The sequence below is a fragment of the Coffea arabica genome, chromosome 10c, assembly GCF_036785885.1.
Source record: "Coffea arabica cultivar ET-39 chromosome 10c, Coffea Arabica ET-39 HiFi, whole genome shotgun sequence".
Taxonomy (NCBI): domain Eukaryota; kingdom Viridiplantae; phylum Streptophyta; class Magnoliopsida; order Gentianales; family Rubiaceae; genus Coffea; species Coffea arabica.
The window spans coordinates 2147093-2164103 of NC_092329.1; the positions used below are offsets into that span (position 1 = coordinate 2147093).

General features: G+C 37.6%; 1 protein-coding gene and 1 pseudogene across 1 annotated transcript; both read left to right on the forward strand.

Annotated features, from left to right (window-relative positions):
- The first annotated feature begins 969 nt into the window (after positions 1-969).
- Positions 970-5234, forward strand: LOC113712201 (probable CoA ligase CCL5). The gene is made up of 5 exons (XM_072069292.1): positions 970-2505; positions 4127-4272; positions 4464-4531; positions 4604-4706; positions 4803-5234. Exons 1-5 carry the CDS (start codon positions 1245-1247, stop codon positions 4914-4916), a joined length of 1692 nt encoding a protein of 563 aa, XP_071925393.1. The 5' UTR covers positions 970-1244; the 3' UTR covers positions 4917-5234.
- Positions 5235-6122: 888 nt separating this feature from the next.
- LOC113712539 (probable CoA ligase CCL5) lies at positions 6123-7734 on the forward strand (annotated as a pseudogene).
- Positions 7735-17011: the final 9277 nt, after the last annotated feature.

Genomic DNA, 17011 nt, shown 5'->3' on the forward strand with positions numbered 1-17011 from the left:
TTCCGGCGCCGGCCTACCCCTTTTTTTTTTCCCTTCTCTCTCTCTTCCTCCCCCTCTCCTTCCCTCCCCTCCCCTCCCTGGCTACCCTCCCAATTCCTTAGCTGCGATCTGGTCGAACGACCGGATTGGGCAAAAGAGGAGGGGAGTAGGAAAGGGGAGGAGAATGGGAGAGGGAGATGGAGAAGAGGGGGAGAGGAAAAGCAAAAAAAAAAATTGTAGGTGCCATGGCTGCTGGTTCTCTGTTTTGGGAGGGAGAGGGGGATGGTGAAGGGGAGTAGAGGGGGAGAGGGGAGCAGAGAGGGAGAAGAGGGGAAGAGAAAAAGAAAAAAAAATTTGAGGAGAGGGGCTGCTGGTTCGTCTGGTACCGCGAGGGAAGAGGAAGGGGGAAGGAAGGAAAAAGAAGAAGATGAAAGAAAAGAAAAAGGAAAGAAAGAAAGAAAAAGAAAAAGAAAGAGAAAAAGAAAGAAAAAAAAAATGGTAGGGCCATGGCTGCTGGGAACAGGAAATGCAGAGGTAACGGGGAAGGGAAGGGGGAGGGAGAAGGAAGAAGAAGAAGAAGAGAGAAAAGAAAAGAAAAAGAAAGAGAAAGAGAAAGAGAAAAAAAAAAAAAGGAAAAAAAAATTTTCACCTTACAAAAACTTCAATAAAATTTTTTGAAAAACTTCTACAATGCACTACAGTAAAGTTTTAGACAAACTCCAAAAAAAACTCAGGTTCCAAACAGGTCCTATATTTTATCAGTAAAAAAGTACGTTTAAACTTGACCAAGTCGTATCAGACCCATTATGACTTGATCCGACGCTGCGAATACAACCTCAACTGGATCCTTTGTCCCTTAAACGTTAACAAACTGAGTGTACAAAGTCTTTGGACCCAGGATTATTATTATTTGAACAAACTTTTTAGAATAATAATGATCTATCTAAACAATCAAAAAAGGAAAAGAAAAAAACAAAAAGTTATTGTTAAAATAATGGTCTATCTAAACAACCCCGATAACTTTTTTGCGTAAACTGCTAAATCAATTCTGAAGCAGCCGCTGAGTAAATTTTTTTTTTTTTACGCGACTACTTTAAACAAATCAAAGAGATGCCTAATCATGGACTCAATTCCCACTTTCCACTTACAAGCTCTCTCTATGATTAGTATCACCACTTGCTCCTAGCGATTTGCAACCACCTCAGGCGGACTTGGGAGAGAGGGAACAGAGAAAGAAATCAACCCCCTCCAAAAAAAAAAGAGCAATGGTGGTGGTGCGATCGGCAGATCCTGGGCTGATGGTTGACCCAAGAAGTGGCTTCTGCAAAGCTAACTCCACCTTCTACAGCAAGCGCAAACCCATCCCGTTTCCTGCTAACCATGCTCTGGACTTGACCACGTTCATTTCTTCGCGTCCCCATCACGGCAAGGTTGCCTTCATCGACGCAACCACCGGCGGCCAACTCACCTTCCCCGACTTCTGGAAAGCAGTGGAATCCGTCTCCACGTGTCTTTCGGAAATGGGCATCCGCAAAGGCCACGTAGTCCTCCTCCTCTCCCCCAACTCCATTTTCTTCCCCGTCGTCAGCCTCTCTGTCATTTCTCTGGGAGCCGTCATCACTACCACCAACCCCCTCAACACCGCCCGCGAAATCGCCAAACATATCTCCGACACCAAGCCTGCTCTCGCATTCACAGTCCCCCAACTCTTGCCCAAACTCGCGGACGCTTCTAACGACAACCACCTCAAAGTTGTCCTCGTGGGAGAAAGAGAAACCCCATGCGAGAACAGCCTCAGTACTAGTAGCTGTACTGTTATTGGAAGCTTGGAGGAGATGATGAAAAGAGAAGCAAGTCAAGCCCGAGTCAAAGACCGGGTGACCCTAGACGACACTGCAACGCTCCTATACTCGTCCGGCACCACTGGAGTTAGTAAAGGCGTGGCTTCATCGCACAAGAATTTCATAGCTTTGATCGAAACTCTAGTTCGCCGTTTCGGAACGAATGCCCAGGAAGAAATTTACATCGCAACCGTTCCCATGTTTCACATCTACGGTTTAGCTGCATTTACCATGGGTCATTTAGCCATGGGCTCAACGGTGGTGGTCTTGTCGAAGTTCGATTTGGAGGAGATGCTATGGGCCGTGCAAAAATACAGAGCTACTTATTTGCCGCTGGTGCCGCCAATTTTGGTTGGAATCGTTAACAAAGCTGATGAAATTAAGAAGACATATGACTTGAGTAGTTTGAGGACGGTGCTGTGTGGGGGCGCGCCCCTGAGCAAGGAGATGATCGAGGGGTTCGTGGACAAGTTTCCAAAGGTGGCCATCATGCAAGGCTATGCTTTGACAGAGTCGACCGGAGGTGGAGCGTCCACGGACACCATGGAGGAGAGCCGGAGGTACGGGACTGCGGGGCTGCTCTCGCCCAGCGTTGAGGGGAGGATTGTGGACCCAGATAGCGAAAGGGCACTGCCGGTGAACCGAACCGGTGAGCTTTGGCTAAGAGGGCCCACCATTATGAAAGGTTAGCTCATCCTACTGCTTTACCATAAATTGATATAATATCCTGCCCAATGCCTGAATAAATTGGATAGGAATAGGGTTGGGTGGCTTCTAACCTCATCTGTTTTTCGGCCATTTCTAAATGGGATGATTTTAGAAACCTCCCCGAGGCTCCACGAAATATCACCTGGCTCCTCTTAGGTTTTCAAAATCTCACTTAGCACCCTTAAAATAATAGTGTGACCAGATGCCAATATCAAAGATGAAGAATTATCAATAATACTCTTATATTTAAATTTTCTAAACTTATTTTTCTTTCTCTAAATTTGTTGCGTTTCTTTAACAATATATATATTTATAATTGAATTGAAAATGTCGATGAAATATAGGATTTAATCAATGAAATATTCAACTTATTTGGAGAAGAATAACTATAGGTTCTTTTTTTCCTTTTTTTTTTGTATTTCACAACTATATTTATCTATTGATTTATTTATTCCTATTCATGTAGAGCGCGAGAGAAATGAAGTAGTTGAAGCTCTAGACTCTGTTGTTTTCAAATTCTGAAATTTTGTTTTTATAATAAAATTTTTATCTTTCATACACATAAAAAAGTTAGTCTATTTTGAGTAAATTCTCTGTATAATATTGAAGTTGAATTTCATCTATTGCTCAAATGCATGAGTTTTATATGCTAATTGCTTTCAACATTATAGAGGGTTTTATTTGTATAAATGATTTAAAGAATAGTATTTGCGTTACTGTCTCTCTCTGCTATAGAAGTGATTATTAGCTGTAACATAAATTCTTATCAACTTTCATCCTCTTATTTTTAAGATGATTCCAATTTAGTACTTTTTTTTCTTGGTTTGTAAAATGTTTATTTTTTTTATAGCCTAAGGGTTCAAAGGACACCAAAATAGTCTCTCTCCTCAAACATGAATTTTATATTAGTTTTGGTTAGAAGGGCTGACAATATGTTTGGATAAGAGATTATTTGAAATATTATTTGGAATAATCACGGTAACACTTTTTATGATGTGATATATGTGAGATAAAAATGTATGTTGGAAATTGTATTTGTGATGCAAGCAAATAATTTAGAGTCACGTAATGACTATCTAAAGGGATATTTTCAAAATTTCAAGGGAGCTAAGTGATATTTCATGAGACCTTAGGGGAGATTTCTGAAATTATCCCTTTCTAAATATGTGAGGTTGTTAGCCAAGCTTTTCTTTTCCTTCAGAGTTCGTACTTTTTATTTTTCCGGATTGATCGTCACCTTAGCATTTTTGTTAGATTGGTTGTTTTCCGATTACAACATGGCCTCCGGTAAATTAAAACAATGACAGAATGGATTGATTCCGTTATTCATTTCATGAACTCTGTATAATCTTGGCCATAATTGGTGCGATATATTCGCTGGCAATACAAGAAGAAAGATCCACAAAATTTTCTTGTTCAATCGCATTACAAACAGTGATGTCAATTAACGTCCTTTTAAAGGATATGTTCGAACTTCTTCAACCTGATGATGATCATGAAGTCCAGCTCCGCTTATTCAGATCATAAATGTTGCATTTGCAGCGCAGGATTTAATTCCTAGTACTTACGATTTGTTAGGATAAACCTAACGTACGCAGGTTATTTCAACAACGAAGAAGCAACGGCATCAACTCTATATTCAGATGGATGGTTAAGAACTGGAGATCTCTGCTACATAGACGAGGATGGGTTTCTTTTCATTGTTGATAGGCTGAAGGAGCTGATCAAGTACAAAGGTTATCAGGTAATTGCGGCATTTGTTCAAGTTATCATGTAATCAACTCTAGCTCGATGTCTTCTCCCTGAAAGGAAACAAATAAATTTTTTTTTTTTTGGCTTTTGGTTCTTTTTCTTCCCCCTCCCCATTGAATACATAATGATGTTCTAGCTAGATGGATGCAATTCTTAAATAAATGAGTGCTTGAAATTTTGTAGGTAGCTCCAGCAGAACTGGAGGCCTTGTTACTCTGTCACCCAGAAGTAGCTGATGCTGCTGTAATTCCGTAAGTATTTCATTGCACCACTCTAGCTAGCTCCATCACACCTGAAACTTTCGCGTTTGATTGCCTGATCAGGTTTCCTGATGAGGAGGTTGGACAATTCCCCATGGCATATGTGGTGCGAAAAGCTGGAAGCACGATTTCTGGGGTTGCAGTAATGGATTTTATTGCGAAGCAGGTAACTCGATGCTCACTTGTCATGCAGTATCGCGCTAGGAATTGATTATGCTGATTGACTTAATGTCGTTTATCCTGGTTGTTTCCTCGTATGTAGGTGGCTCCATACAAGAGAATCCGGCGAGTGGCGTTTATAGCTTCCATTCCCAAGAATCCCTCTGGCAAGATTCTTAGGAAGGACCTGATACAACTTGCTACCTCCAAACTTTAAAGCAATGGGGTTTATCTTGAATGAATTTGTTTCCTGGATTCTCAAAACACTCAATACAGAGGAAAAATTGGGAATTAAAGCTGAAGATCAGATCCTCGAAGTCTAAACAATCAATCAAATGTCCATTTTAAAAACCTCATGCGTATGCTGAAGCTCAGATGTAATAATTCTGGATCACGTTGGCTGAGAAACACAATAGTGCGACCTGCTGCATATAAAGTTGTTACTGGATTTCATCGATGAAGTAAAACTTTGGAGCATTTGCATTGCTGCTGCTTCCAAGTGCCATATTTGCTAATGAAAGACTTCTTCAGAGCACTCTTGATCAAAGAAGCAATAATCAATTAATATGGCGGTCCATTGTTAGTGAAATTGCAAAATTGTTATACTTTTTTTTTTTGGTATTAACTGATGCATAAGAAAAATAAAAATTTAGTTGATTAGTGTAGAATGTAGTCTTGCCTTGGACCCGCCAGTAAAAATAGGATGCCGAACCGCCCCCTTTCACGGGCCCGACAACCCTCTATTGAAACAAGACAGGAAAAAATAAAATAAAAAGATCACAGTACTCCTTTTTTTTTTTTTTTTTTTTTCTCTTTTGTGTGAATAAATGGATCGCATGTTTCACACTGGTCGCGTGTTTCATGACCATGAAACTTGACAGTACAATAAAAATATTTTTTCCCAAGTTTGTTCATATTAGTGTTTTTTTCTGAATATAATTCAGAATCACCCCCTACGACTTTGCGATCGTAGAAAAGAGAAAACTACAATTAGCATGACCATCAATACTTGGAAGGGCTTTGCAATTTTCTTTTGGGATAATTTAGAAATCTCGTTTGAGATTTTTTATAATTTCAGTTAATATCTTTGGAATTTCAAAATTATACATAACTCCCTCGAGCAGTCGAAATTTACTGTTTTAGTAACAATAAGTATTCAGTAGTCAAAATGTTGAATAAATAACCTAAAATATCCTCGTGAAATGGTGAAATTCATTTGACTTTTCCATAAGGTTCTTATGAAATTTTTTTTGCTACATTGACGGTGTACTGTCAGCATTGGATGAATGACAAATATGTAAAATTTTGAATTTAAAATTTAACTTTTGTAGACATATCATAAATCTAACGGTGATAGTATATACAGTTTATGAGATTTACTCAAATTATAAACCCATTTTCAACCCTTATTTATACTATTATAAATCTTCCATATTTCCATATTCATAGCTCTTAAAATCTTCCCACTAAGTATTGAATGAAAACTTGAACATGAATGATTCTCGTGTTTCAATCCCAAAAACCTCGAAGACAGCCAAGCAGCTTTGAAGCTCACGGCGAACCACCAGTCCTCTGTACGTGGTCGGTATCCGTATGGCGCAGCTTCCTCAAAGTCAAACGCAAACCCTTGGCATTACCATCTAACCACTCCCTCGACATCACCACCTTCATTTCCTCGCACCTGCTCACCCAGCATCACAACGACAACAAGGTTGCATTCATTGACGCCTCCACCGGTCGCCACCTCAGCTTCGCAGACGTCTGGAAGGGTGTTGAGTCGGTTTCCACGTGTCTCTCTGAGATGGGAATCCGCAAAGGTGACGTGGTCCTCCTGCTCTCCCCCAACTCCATCTTCTTCCCAATTGTCTGCCTCTCCGTCATGTCCCTCGGCGCCATCATCACCCCCGCCAACCCACTCAACACAGCCTCAGAAATAGCCAAGCAAATCTTGGATTCCAAGGCCACCATCGTCTTCACCATCCCCCAGCTCCTCCCTAAACTCTTGCTTCCCGGGGAAAAACCGCCTATCAACGTTGTCCTCATGAGCAATGCCGACTCAATCTCAATCCCAGACAGTCGCCTAATCGTGGTGGCCGGTACGCTGGAGAACATGATGAAGATGAAAGGAGGAGCGAGTGGAAGGAGAGTGGTGAGCAGGGTGCGCGTGACACAGGACGACACGGCAACTCTTCTCTACTCCTCGGGTACCACGGGTGCGAGCAAAGGCGTGGTTTCATCCCACGGAAACCTCATCGCACTTATTGGCATGGCGGGTCGTTTCAGAACGCACGAAGAAGGCCAAGTTTACATCGCCACCATCCCAGTGTTTCACACCTACGGTTTGGCAGCATTTGTTCTGACTCTTCTAGCAAAAGGGTGTACGGTGGTGGTTCTGACGAAGTTCGACATGCACGAAATGCTGTCGGCAATTGAGAAATTCAAAGTTACATACTTACCCCTGGTGCCACCAATTTTGATGGCTTTGGCGAACAATGCGGATGCAGCCAGGAAAAAATTTAATTTGGAGAGTTTAAGGTATGTACTGTACAGTGTGGTGGGGCCCCGCTGAGCAAGGGGGTGATGGATTTATTTAGGGAAAAGTATCCGGCGGTCACCATTCTGCAAGGGTATGTGTTGACCGAGTCCACTGGAGCAGGGGCAGCAATGGAGACGGTGGAGGAGAGCCGGCGGTACGGAACAGCAGGGCTGATTACGCCTAGCACGGAAGCCAAGATTGTGGACAGTGGACACCCAAACTGGAGAGGCCCTCCCGGCGAACAGAACCGGTGAGCTTTGGCTCAGAGGGCCCTCAATCATGAAAGGTACGTACATGCAAAATTCCATATCACCCACTCCCCGCCCACATGGCCACAAACCAAAAGCCTTCCTGTACTACGAAGTACGAAACCAAAAAAATTGGCAATGAAATGAAATGCTACGATGCACATTTACTATTATTTATACGGTGGGTGCCGGTGGTTAATATGCATTTCCTTCATCAAGTACAGTATACAGCAAATGTGTAAGGATTTATTTACGCTTTTTAATGTCTTTTTTTCATGCTCTCATGTCTTGCTATAAATGCAATAGCAATCCTTTCACAAATTTTTTTTTTTTAAAAAAAGGTTCAAGAGCTTTTTAAATAAGAATAACGAGTTTGTTGCAAGTTTCCTTCCTTTTCTGCCAAAATTGGGAGGGCAAAAAAAAAAATTTTAATCACTGTTATCTCTATTATGCATATCCCTCCAAATCCTTCCATTTTACTCTACCAGCATTTTAACCGTGTTATGCACAGACTTATATTTATATATTGTGGTATAGAATTATATATATATATATATATATAAAGACTAAAAATTTTAAAGAAGTGTATGCTTTACATGTTGAAAAAATTTTAATTTATAACGTGATAGAGGAATTGTTAACGCGTTTAAGCAAAGGGTTAGGTTGGGTGGTAAGGTGAAAATAATTTTCTAATAAAAAAACCAATTTATCAATATCGGACAAAAAAATTATGTTATACCCATATATCAAAACTTGTAATATAAGAAAATAAATCATGACCAATTTATTTTCTTTAATTTTTTGAAAAAAAATTCTTTCTCTTATCTTGTGACGCTAAAATTGTTGATTGCTTTTAGATTAGTATTTTTCATAAACTTTAATGTAGATTTTTTATAAAAAAAAATCTCTATAATATGTGTTTTTAAAGTTATCAAAATTATTAAAAATTAACATCCTTTCCCTCGTCTCTTATCCGCTAGTTAGCCATCAGCTACTTTCTACGACTTTCATACCTCATATCATAGTGCCATTATCCGTATTATTTTTTTTTTATCACTTGTCATATCCCTACAATTATCCCCATTTTTCTTCCCCCTTTTCTCCGTCTATAACTCACATTTCTTCTTCAACTTTTCCTGCCACTCTTCAACTCCTCGCCATTCTTTTCTCCCCCTCCTTCCCCAATCTCTAGATTCATATCCTTGCTAATATATTTAACTTTACCCACCATAATAAAAATATAAAACTGAAAATTGATTACAGTGGTTGCAATTATTAGCATCTAAAAATGGAAATGAAAAACTAATAATATCTATAATACCTTCAAGTTCTAAAATCAATATATATATGTATATATATAACATAGTAATTACATATTTACATATGAAGACAGCAATAAGAATACATAAAATAATTAATGATATCCAACGTTATCCTTAGTGTTTGGGTTTTGTACTCTTATCCAAATCTAATCATGGTCAAATTTGGGTCATATATATACAAATTAAGTAGTATTTTAGGGTCAAATGTTCTATATCTTTCTCTTAAACTGTAATGTTATTTTATTTTTAAATTTTTGGTAGAATTGGTGCTGTTATTATCATTATTTTTTTTTTTATCAAAAATGAGTATTTCAAATAAAAATTTCCACGTTAAAATACCAGTAGTAGTTTGTTTTTTTATTTAGTGATTTCATAATTTAGATTTCAGGAATGATACAATTCTTGATTTTTTAAAACCACAACTAATGAATATTATTTAATTTTTGTTTTCTATTTAATTTTGCCCTTTTACTTAGGATTATTATGTTAAAAAATAAAATATTGTTATTTACTTTTACTAAATTTGGCAATGTTTTCTCTTCACTTACCTTCCTGTTAATAAACTTCAAACTAAATTCCTATATAAGTGGAGTCACTTCTTATTATTTAAATTCAAAAGGCATGGAAGACACTTCTTACTTAGGAAAATGTTATATGCACTTCATTTTTTTATTATTTGTACTCTCACATTTTTTTTTTATCATATTGTCTAATGAATGAAAACTATATGATCAAAATGATTATGTGAGTGCAAATAACATTCTCCCTTACTTATTTAAATTAAAAAGGCATGAAAAGATATTATACGTGTTATCTCTTATTATAGTCTTATAGAAGTTTTAATTGGAGTAGAATCGTAAATAACACATGGCAATAAGACAACATGATGTGTTGAACTTCAAATAAGATAACATGCACATGCACGTTAACTAACAATTTGAAATGAAATGATTTTAAAAAATAACCAACAATTTCAAATCTGAAAAGTAGATGCATAAGTTGAGAAGAATATATTTTATAAATTAAATTAAACGTAAAATGCTAGAAAAATGGAATTGAGAATGGGAAGATGTGTGAAGGTTTGTTGGTGAAAATCCTCTCAAATTTATATAGATATAGATACTGCTAGGCAATAAAGAACTCACTTTTCTCTGGTTTTCCTTTCCTTTCTACCCAAATTTCCAACTCCCAAACTAAACTTAGTGTGAGTATATGCAGGTTTTTATAATATTTTATCATTGATAATTGTAATAAACATTAGCACCAAAATTTCGTAATAATTCACTATTATTTATATCCCGCTACAGTGCTGCGTCAAATAATTAGATTCAGCATAATTACACTGGATTTGGGCCCAAGTCGAGTTGAATCTCTGTCAGCCGAAATTCAACTTAAAGGATGGTGCCTTCCATGTAGTAGTAGTAGTAGTAGTATTTATGATCAGATTTTATCTTAGAAACATTACCCTTGGCCATTGAGACGTAATGAAGAGATTGTGCACTTTTCTTTAGGTGGCTCCGTACAAGAGGATCCGGCGAGTGGCTTTTGTGACATCAATGCCAAAAAATCCTTCAGGCAAGATCCTTAGGAAGGATCTTATAAAGCTCGCTACCTCTAAATTATGAAGCTTTGCCTCTAATTGGGCAAAATGAAAATGAAAAGGTGCATCAATGATATCCCATTAAATACACTCGGAACCATAAAAACCCAAGAAAAAGGTGCTTCAGTTTGCACAAATTCGCATATTGTAATTCAGAAGTTCTTCGAAAAGTTCTGTAAATGTACAAGAACGTTGCATCAAGGTGTTCTGCTGGCTTTGAAATTCTAACCTTTGGCAAGATGTAAAAGCTACTCAACCGCAGGATAACAATCATCTTTGAGTTGTACGGAAGGATATAGAATCGTCTGAAGGGTGGAGCGGGGATTATATTACCATCTTCGAGTAAGCGAGTCTTTAGCATTGCTGGTGTGATTTGCTGTGGAAACGGTACGGGTGCATGTGAATTCACCTCCAATTTTGGTCCCTTTTTTTAAGCTTCCCGGTTCGTGCATTCGGTTTACAGAAGCGAGTGGATACTGGACATTAAGTGTAGGTAATGGGCCTCCCTCGATGATTACCATGATATGATCGGTGTTCAAATTGGCACGTTTTCCACCTTACCCTCAATGGAGCGGCCCGAATTTACACTTGGGAGTCATGTGCATAAATTTGTTTGGATAGAGTATTATTTAAAATAATTACGGTAGCACTTTTTATGACGTGGTGTATGTGAGATAAAAAGGTGATTGAAAATATAAAAAGGTGTGTTGAGAAATGTGTTTATGATGCAAGCGAAATAATATTTGAGATAATTTCACTATCTAAACACTCTCAGAAATACCTCACTTTTGAATGTCGATCGCAACTTGAAGGAAAACTGTGGATGTGACCAATAATCAAATTTGGCACAAGCCAGGCGAAGACCATCCTCTGTGTCAAAGTTTGGATACCAAAACTGTTTTTTTTTCAAAAAAAAAAAATAACACTTGTAAATTGCCACTTGAATCATATATATTATAGCACTACAACCAAAAAAATTGCTCCTACATAGTGGTGTCAGCTGCTACTTCATTCATTTTGCATGAAAAAGTGTTTAACAAAGCTAGCAATTGTAATTTTCATACGACAAAAGACTCGCAATAATTCAAAAATGCATTGGACGGACAACAACGGCCCTATTGTCAATGAGTGAACGTGTAAAACGCCGTTAAGAGAGAAAGTAGAGAAGACTACTATTTGCTGTACATTGAACAATTTGTTGTCAGAAAAAGAAAAACATGCTATGCTGTATATGTCCAATAAAGATTGTCTAGTGTAGAGAAGACTATCCATTAAATGATCGTATTATGATGTCAGAGGCTTCCAACAGCTAGCGATCCCTTTAACCATCCTTCGGTGTCCCACCAGCCACTGTCGAGTAGAGGTGGCAAAATGGGTGATTTGGGCGGGTTTGGGTTGGGTAAAATGGGTAATGGGTATAAATTAGTCAACCCATTTATATCCATTTAATTAGATGGGTATAAATGGGTAAGTCAAAAAATGAGTTGGGTAACTCAATTATCCATTTATAACCCATTTATTCTAATTTTTTACAAGCTCATATAAATTCATTTTGTAAACTAAATTATCAATTTATATCATTTTACACCCATCATTAATTTTAAATATTTACTTATTATGCCAAATAAGTCTAATTATCAATTTTTTTCCTTCCGCGTGCCATGTTGCAAAATTACATATTATTTAATAATTGAACAATGAGAATCTAAAAATTTGGACTAAATAATATGAAAGTTAACAAAAAAATTTAATCCAAAACTTTGAACCCCTAGTATTTTTTCGTTTATAAATTTAAAATTTCATTTGAAAAGGTAAGAAAGGAAGCTAAAATTTGTCATAAATTGATGATGCTAAAAAATGATCAAATTAATAAATTACAAGGAAATAAAGCGATAAGATAAAACCAACAAATAAATATAATAAATAAAACAAAAATACTTAACATAAAAAATAGTTAAAAATCCTTATGAAGACTAGCAATCACTTCATTTAGCATACAAATATCAACCTGAAGTCAATATATGTAAATTACTCAACAGTACTATGAGTAATCACAGGTAGGTTGGATTATACAAGATATACAAGAAACTGAAAATGTAAATATGATAAAGTCAAAAGAAACTCTTTAAGAAAAAATTGTCAAGAGCACGACTACTCGTGTGATTTCTCCTCTTTTCCCATGAAAGTTAAGTTACAGAATGCATCTGTGCTAGCCATTGTGCTATTGGGCTTGATTTGCTTGCTTCTACTTTGCTGCAAACTTACTACGTGAAGCAGGTACCGAATAGTGCCAAAAAAAACTGCAGCCAGAATGGTTTTCATTGCCACAGGACAGCGAGATGCACGAGAGAAGTTGACTCTCAGGGCCTGGTCTCTGCAAAATCCAAATGCAGACGGTGGTACTATTAGAGCAAAATATTTGCCATAAGTTTCTATACCATGCCTGCTCATGTGTTCTCTTGATAAACTGAACTCAGTATTATTCTTCAAACCTTTGCGCAGCAGCTCAATATGACTAGAATTCTGATTAGAAGACGGGATGAAGTAAGCAGCTTGAAGGAGTGCCAGTGACAATACAAATATCCACTTGACAGTAAAAAGATAGCAACCTAAAAGTTTGCTGCTGGCTCAACACAAAATAGAGAAGATTCCTGGCAACCAAAACCAAAACCAAATTCAAAGTTCTGTTTTTTGCTACTTAAATTTCATCTAGACAGAAAGATAAAATTCTTTTCACCACATTACTAACAATCTCCATGATCATGAGAATACAGCTTACCTAAATATGAAGGTTAGTAAGTTTAGCAACTAAAGGTGCAAAGTCAATACTCAGTCTTTCTTTATCTTCATCATCTTCAGAAGCTGAAATCAAAAGTAAATTCAATAAGTGACCAAAAAAGTAAAATACAAGATCATGTGCACTCAAAAGGTTAAGTATAACATACCTGTTACTCCATATAACCAGTCCCTAGTACATAACAAGACCTCCATATTTTCTGGTAGGAGCGAAGTACGATATTTACCCACAATTCTACCACCAATACTGAAAGCTGATTCCGAGGCCACTGTAGTGATAGGAATACTTAAAATATCCCGTGCCATCAAAGAAAGAATAGGGTATCGATTTTTGTTTTCTTTCCAAAAATTGAGAACATCCAATTCTTGAGTTGAAAGGAGTCGAGTATCATCCAAATAAGAGTCTACTTGTGACTTATTCCTCTTGTTTGCATGTTGTTGACTCTCAAATTCAGCAAAATCATCATTGTCATTGCCCAAATCACCACCAGAGCAGCCTGCTATTGATCCATCTAGCAAATCACCATCAAAAGTATTCTCGTACTCCTCAAATAGTAAATAAAATTTATCCCGAACTTCATTAGTACGTTCTTCATAATCAAAAGGATATAGCTTCTTAAAAGCATACACCACATAATCCATTTTAAAACGCGGATCCAAAATGATGGCAAAACTCAAAACCAAGCTATAACATTCCCAATACTTCTCAAATTTCCGTTTCATTTGCCTGGCCATTTCACTCACTTCAATGTCTAAATTATTGACCTCTTCCGTGATAACTTTTTGAATTTTCCAGACACCATGAAAATACAAATTTGCAGTTGGATAATTAGTCCCCGAAAAAAGGGTGGTCAGGTCATAAAAAGGCCTCAACAGTGTTGTAAATTTCTGCACCTTAAGCCATTCTTCTTCAGTTGGGTAAAATCTGCTGAAGTTGCGATCAACCACGTGCAACTGATGAAAGGCAAGCTTATATTCAAGTGCACTATCCAGCATCACAAATGTAGAGTTCCATCTGGTTGGGACATCTTGATGCACCCTCTTATTGCATGGCAAAGAAACTTGAACAATACACTCTGCAAATTTCAACTTTCTTGATTCACTAGCTCTGATATATTTTACACACTCTCGGATCTTTGAGACTGGTTTGGAAATAACTTTGACACCATCTTGGACAATCAAATTTAGCACATGTGCACTGCATCTTACATGAAAAAATTCACCCTCACAAAATAGTGTATTTCTTAGCCTCAAATGCTGCTTCAACAGATTCACCATACCATCATTGTAAGATGCGTTATCCAATGTGATAGTAAAAACTTTTTTTTCAACAGCCCAATCTCTCAATAAATCTATGACTTTTTCAGCTAATATTGGACCACCATGTGGTGGTGGCATGTGGTGAAAATTTAGAACCCTTTTTTGTAAAATCCAATCTTCATCCACGAAATGAGCCGTCAATGCCAAATACCCATCTGTTGCAATAGATGTCCACAAGTCTGCAGTAAGGCAAATTCGACTTGAAATTGAATTTAATTCTGTCTTTACTGTCTCTTTTTCTCTTTTGTACATCTTTTCAATATCAGTCTTTATCGTGTTTCTCGAAATGGGTAAAGCATCTGAATTTAAGTATATACACAAGTCTCGAATTCCTTCTTGCTCCACCAGTCTATAAGGATGGTTATGCTTCACAATAGCAATTCCCATCTTTTCCCGATAAATTCCTTGGTCAATTGGAGACCGTTCTTCAAAATCAGATTGTCCACGCTTATTACAATTTGAAAGATGACGCCATAAGTTGCTTGTTCCGGTTGTTCCACCGCATGCATAATCACGCTTGCACCATTTACATTGTGCTCTTTGTGAGCCATCTGGCTCAACACATAATATTTCAAATTCCTTCCAAATCAATGACGTGAGCTGTCTCGAACGCTTAGAAGAACCTTGGATCAACTCATTTGTATTGGTAGGTTCATGGCTTGTATAAGAACATTGTTCCTGAATGTGCTCTGACAACTCATCTATTGGATCATGATGGGATAGCATTTCTGTTATCTATACTACCAACTTTGTACACCTTATCTGATATTTTTCTGTCTAAGACTCTCAGCCTTCCAATTTTGTACATCTCATCTAATATTTCTGCAACATTGATCCCAAGAACTACATGTTTTTACCAAGTATTGTCAATTTGGTCCAGCCATAAATCTACAGAGCTTTCTACTAAATAAGATCTAATGCAATCTGCAAACAAAGGTAAGCGAAACAATCATTTAACCAGTCCAAGATGTCCAAAAACTTAAGAATGGTAACATACTACGGTGCAATATTTAATTAGATTCAGCAATCTGCAAAACTGAACTTAATTAGATAATCCTAAAATTAATTATACCATTATTAGCCTTCCAAAGTTAAGCTTAACTACTTCAAATTCTTGACTGTCAAAACCACATTCGCCAATGCTTGATCCGCATGCATGCAAATGCAACCAAGAATTCTAGCAGACATGCAATGCAACCAAGAATTCTAATTAGGCACTATTTTGAATTCTAATTCTGGAGATCCGAACGAAAGAGATAACACAAGCGAACCTTTTTTTGGCCGTTAATCAAGGCAAAATAGTTGGCTGCATCGCTTGTGTGTCACCATTCATTCCGTCTGCAGGATAATAACCATTGGAATGTCTCTGTCAGTCCCACTAGTGTCTGTCATCCTATTAGACCACTCACTCCTCACGAGACAGCAGAACTACTTTTCGAACGATGCCCATATGAGCTCAGAAATCGGACATGGAAGGGGCAAAATACAAAGACGGGGAGAAGAGATGGGGGAAACAAACACTGGAGGAAGAAGGGGGGAGGGAAGCAGTGGGCTTGCTGGTGGGGAGGAGAAGAAGATTGACGGTGAAAATGGGAAATACAAAGGGTTTGGGAATGCAAGTTAAATGGGTTAAATGGGTTAGATGGGTTACCCAATTAAACCCATTTAATAAATGGGTTTAATTGGGTAACCCATTTATATCCATATATAAAAATTTAATGTACCCATATCCAGTTATTAATGGGCGGGTATGGGTAAAATTAATTAAATGGTTTTATTTGACACCTCTACTGTCGAGTGACGAGTGCTTAGGCCGTGGATTCCCTGACTTTTCCTGCAGCTTCGGAAGGTTGGTGGGAGACGCTCAAAAATCTTCCAACTGGTGGAGATACTGATCTGGGTGGCCGCACCGCCGCCCCCAGTGACATAGATTCCATAGAATCATTTACCGGAGTTAAAGAGGGATCTGGGGTCTCTCAACTCTCAAGTGGAATTGTTGCCCTGTCTGGTTATGTAATTCTCATAAACTGCTGTAACGTAAGGTTATCAACTCATACTATTATACTTGTATAAAAAATTACGATTACATCAGAATTACACCAACCAGGCCAATCCTGATCCAGTTAAGAGTAGAGTCTAATGCCCAAAAAAAAAAAATGTTGAGTCGAAAAATTGAAACTTGTTTAACATTAAAAGCAGGTATAGAGAAAAGTAGAAAGCTTCTAAGAAATGAAACAAGGATTGTTGTAGACAGTCAAGAAACATTAGAAAGCAAAATAAAAATGGTTCTCTTCCCTGGCCTCTAATGTCAGTCCATATAAAGATGAACCAATTTGAGTCGATAGCAGGCAAACTAGAAAGTTTGAGTCCGGAAAGCAAGAACCAAGTTAGTTGTCAAGGAAGAAAAAGGTGGAACGAATAGCGCACTATGAGAAAGTTGGTGGCCCTTGCAACCTTTTTTTTTGGGTGTTAACTGCTAGTGTTCGGAGA

Excerpts from the sequence above, each read along its gene's own strand:
- LOC113712201 (XM_072069292.1), top strand. The coding sequence starts at position 1,245 with ATGGTGGTGGTGCGATCGGCAGATCCTGGGCTGATGGTTGACCCAAGA. Across the intron at positions 2,506-4,126 it reads AGGGCCCACCATTATGAAAG|GTTATTTCAACAACGAAGAA; the intron begins GTTAGCTCATCC and ends TAACGTACGCAG. Across the intron at positions 4,707-4,802 it reads TGGATTTTATTGCGAAGCAG|GTGGCTCCATACAAGAGAAT; the intron begins GTAACTCGATGC and ends CCTCGTATGTAG.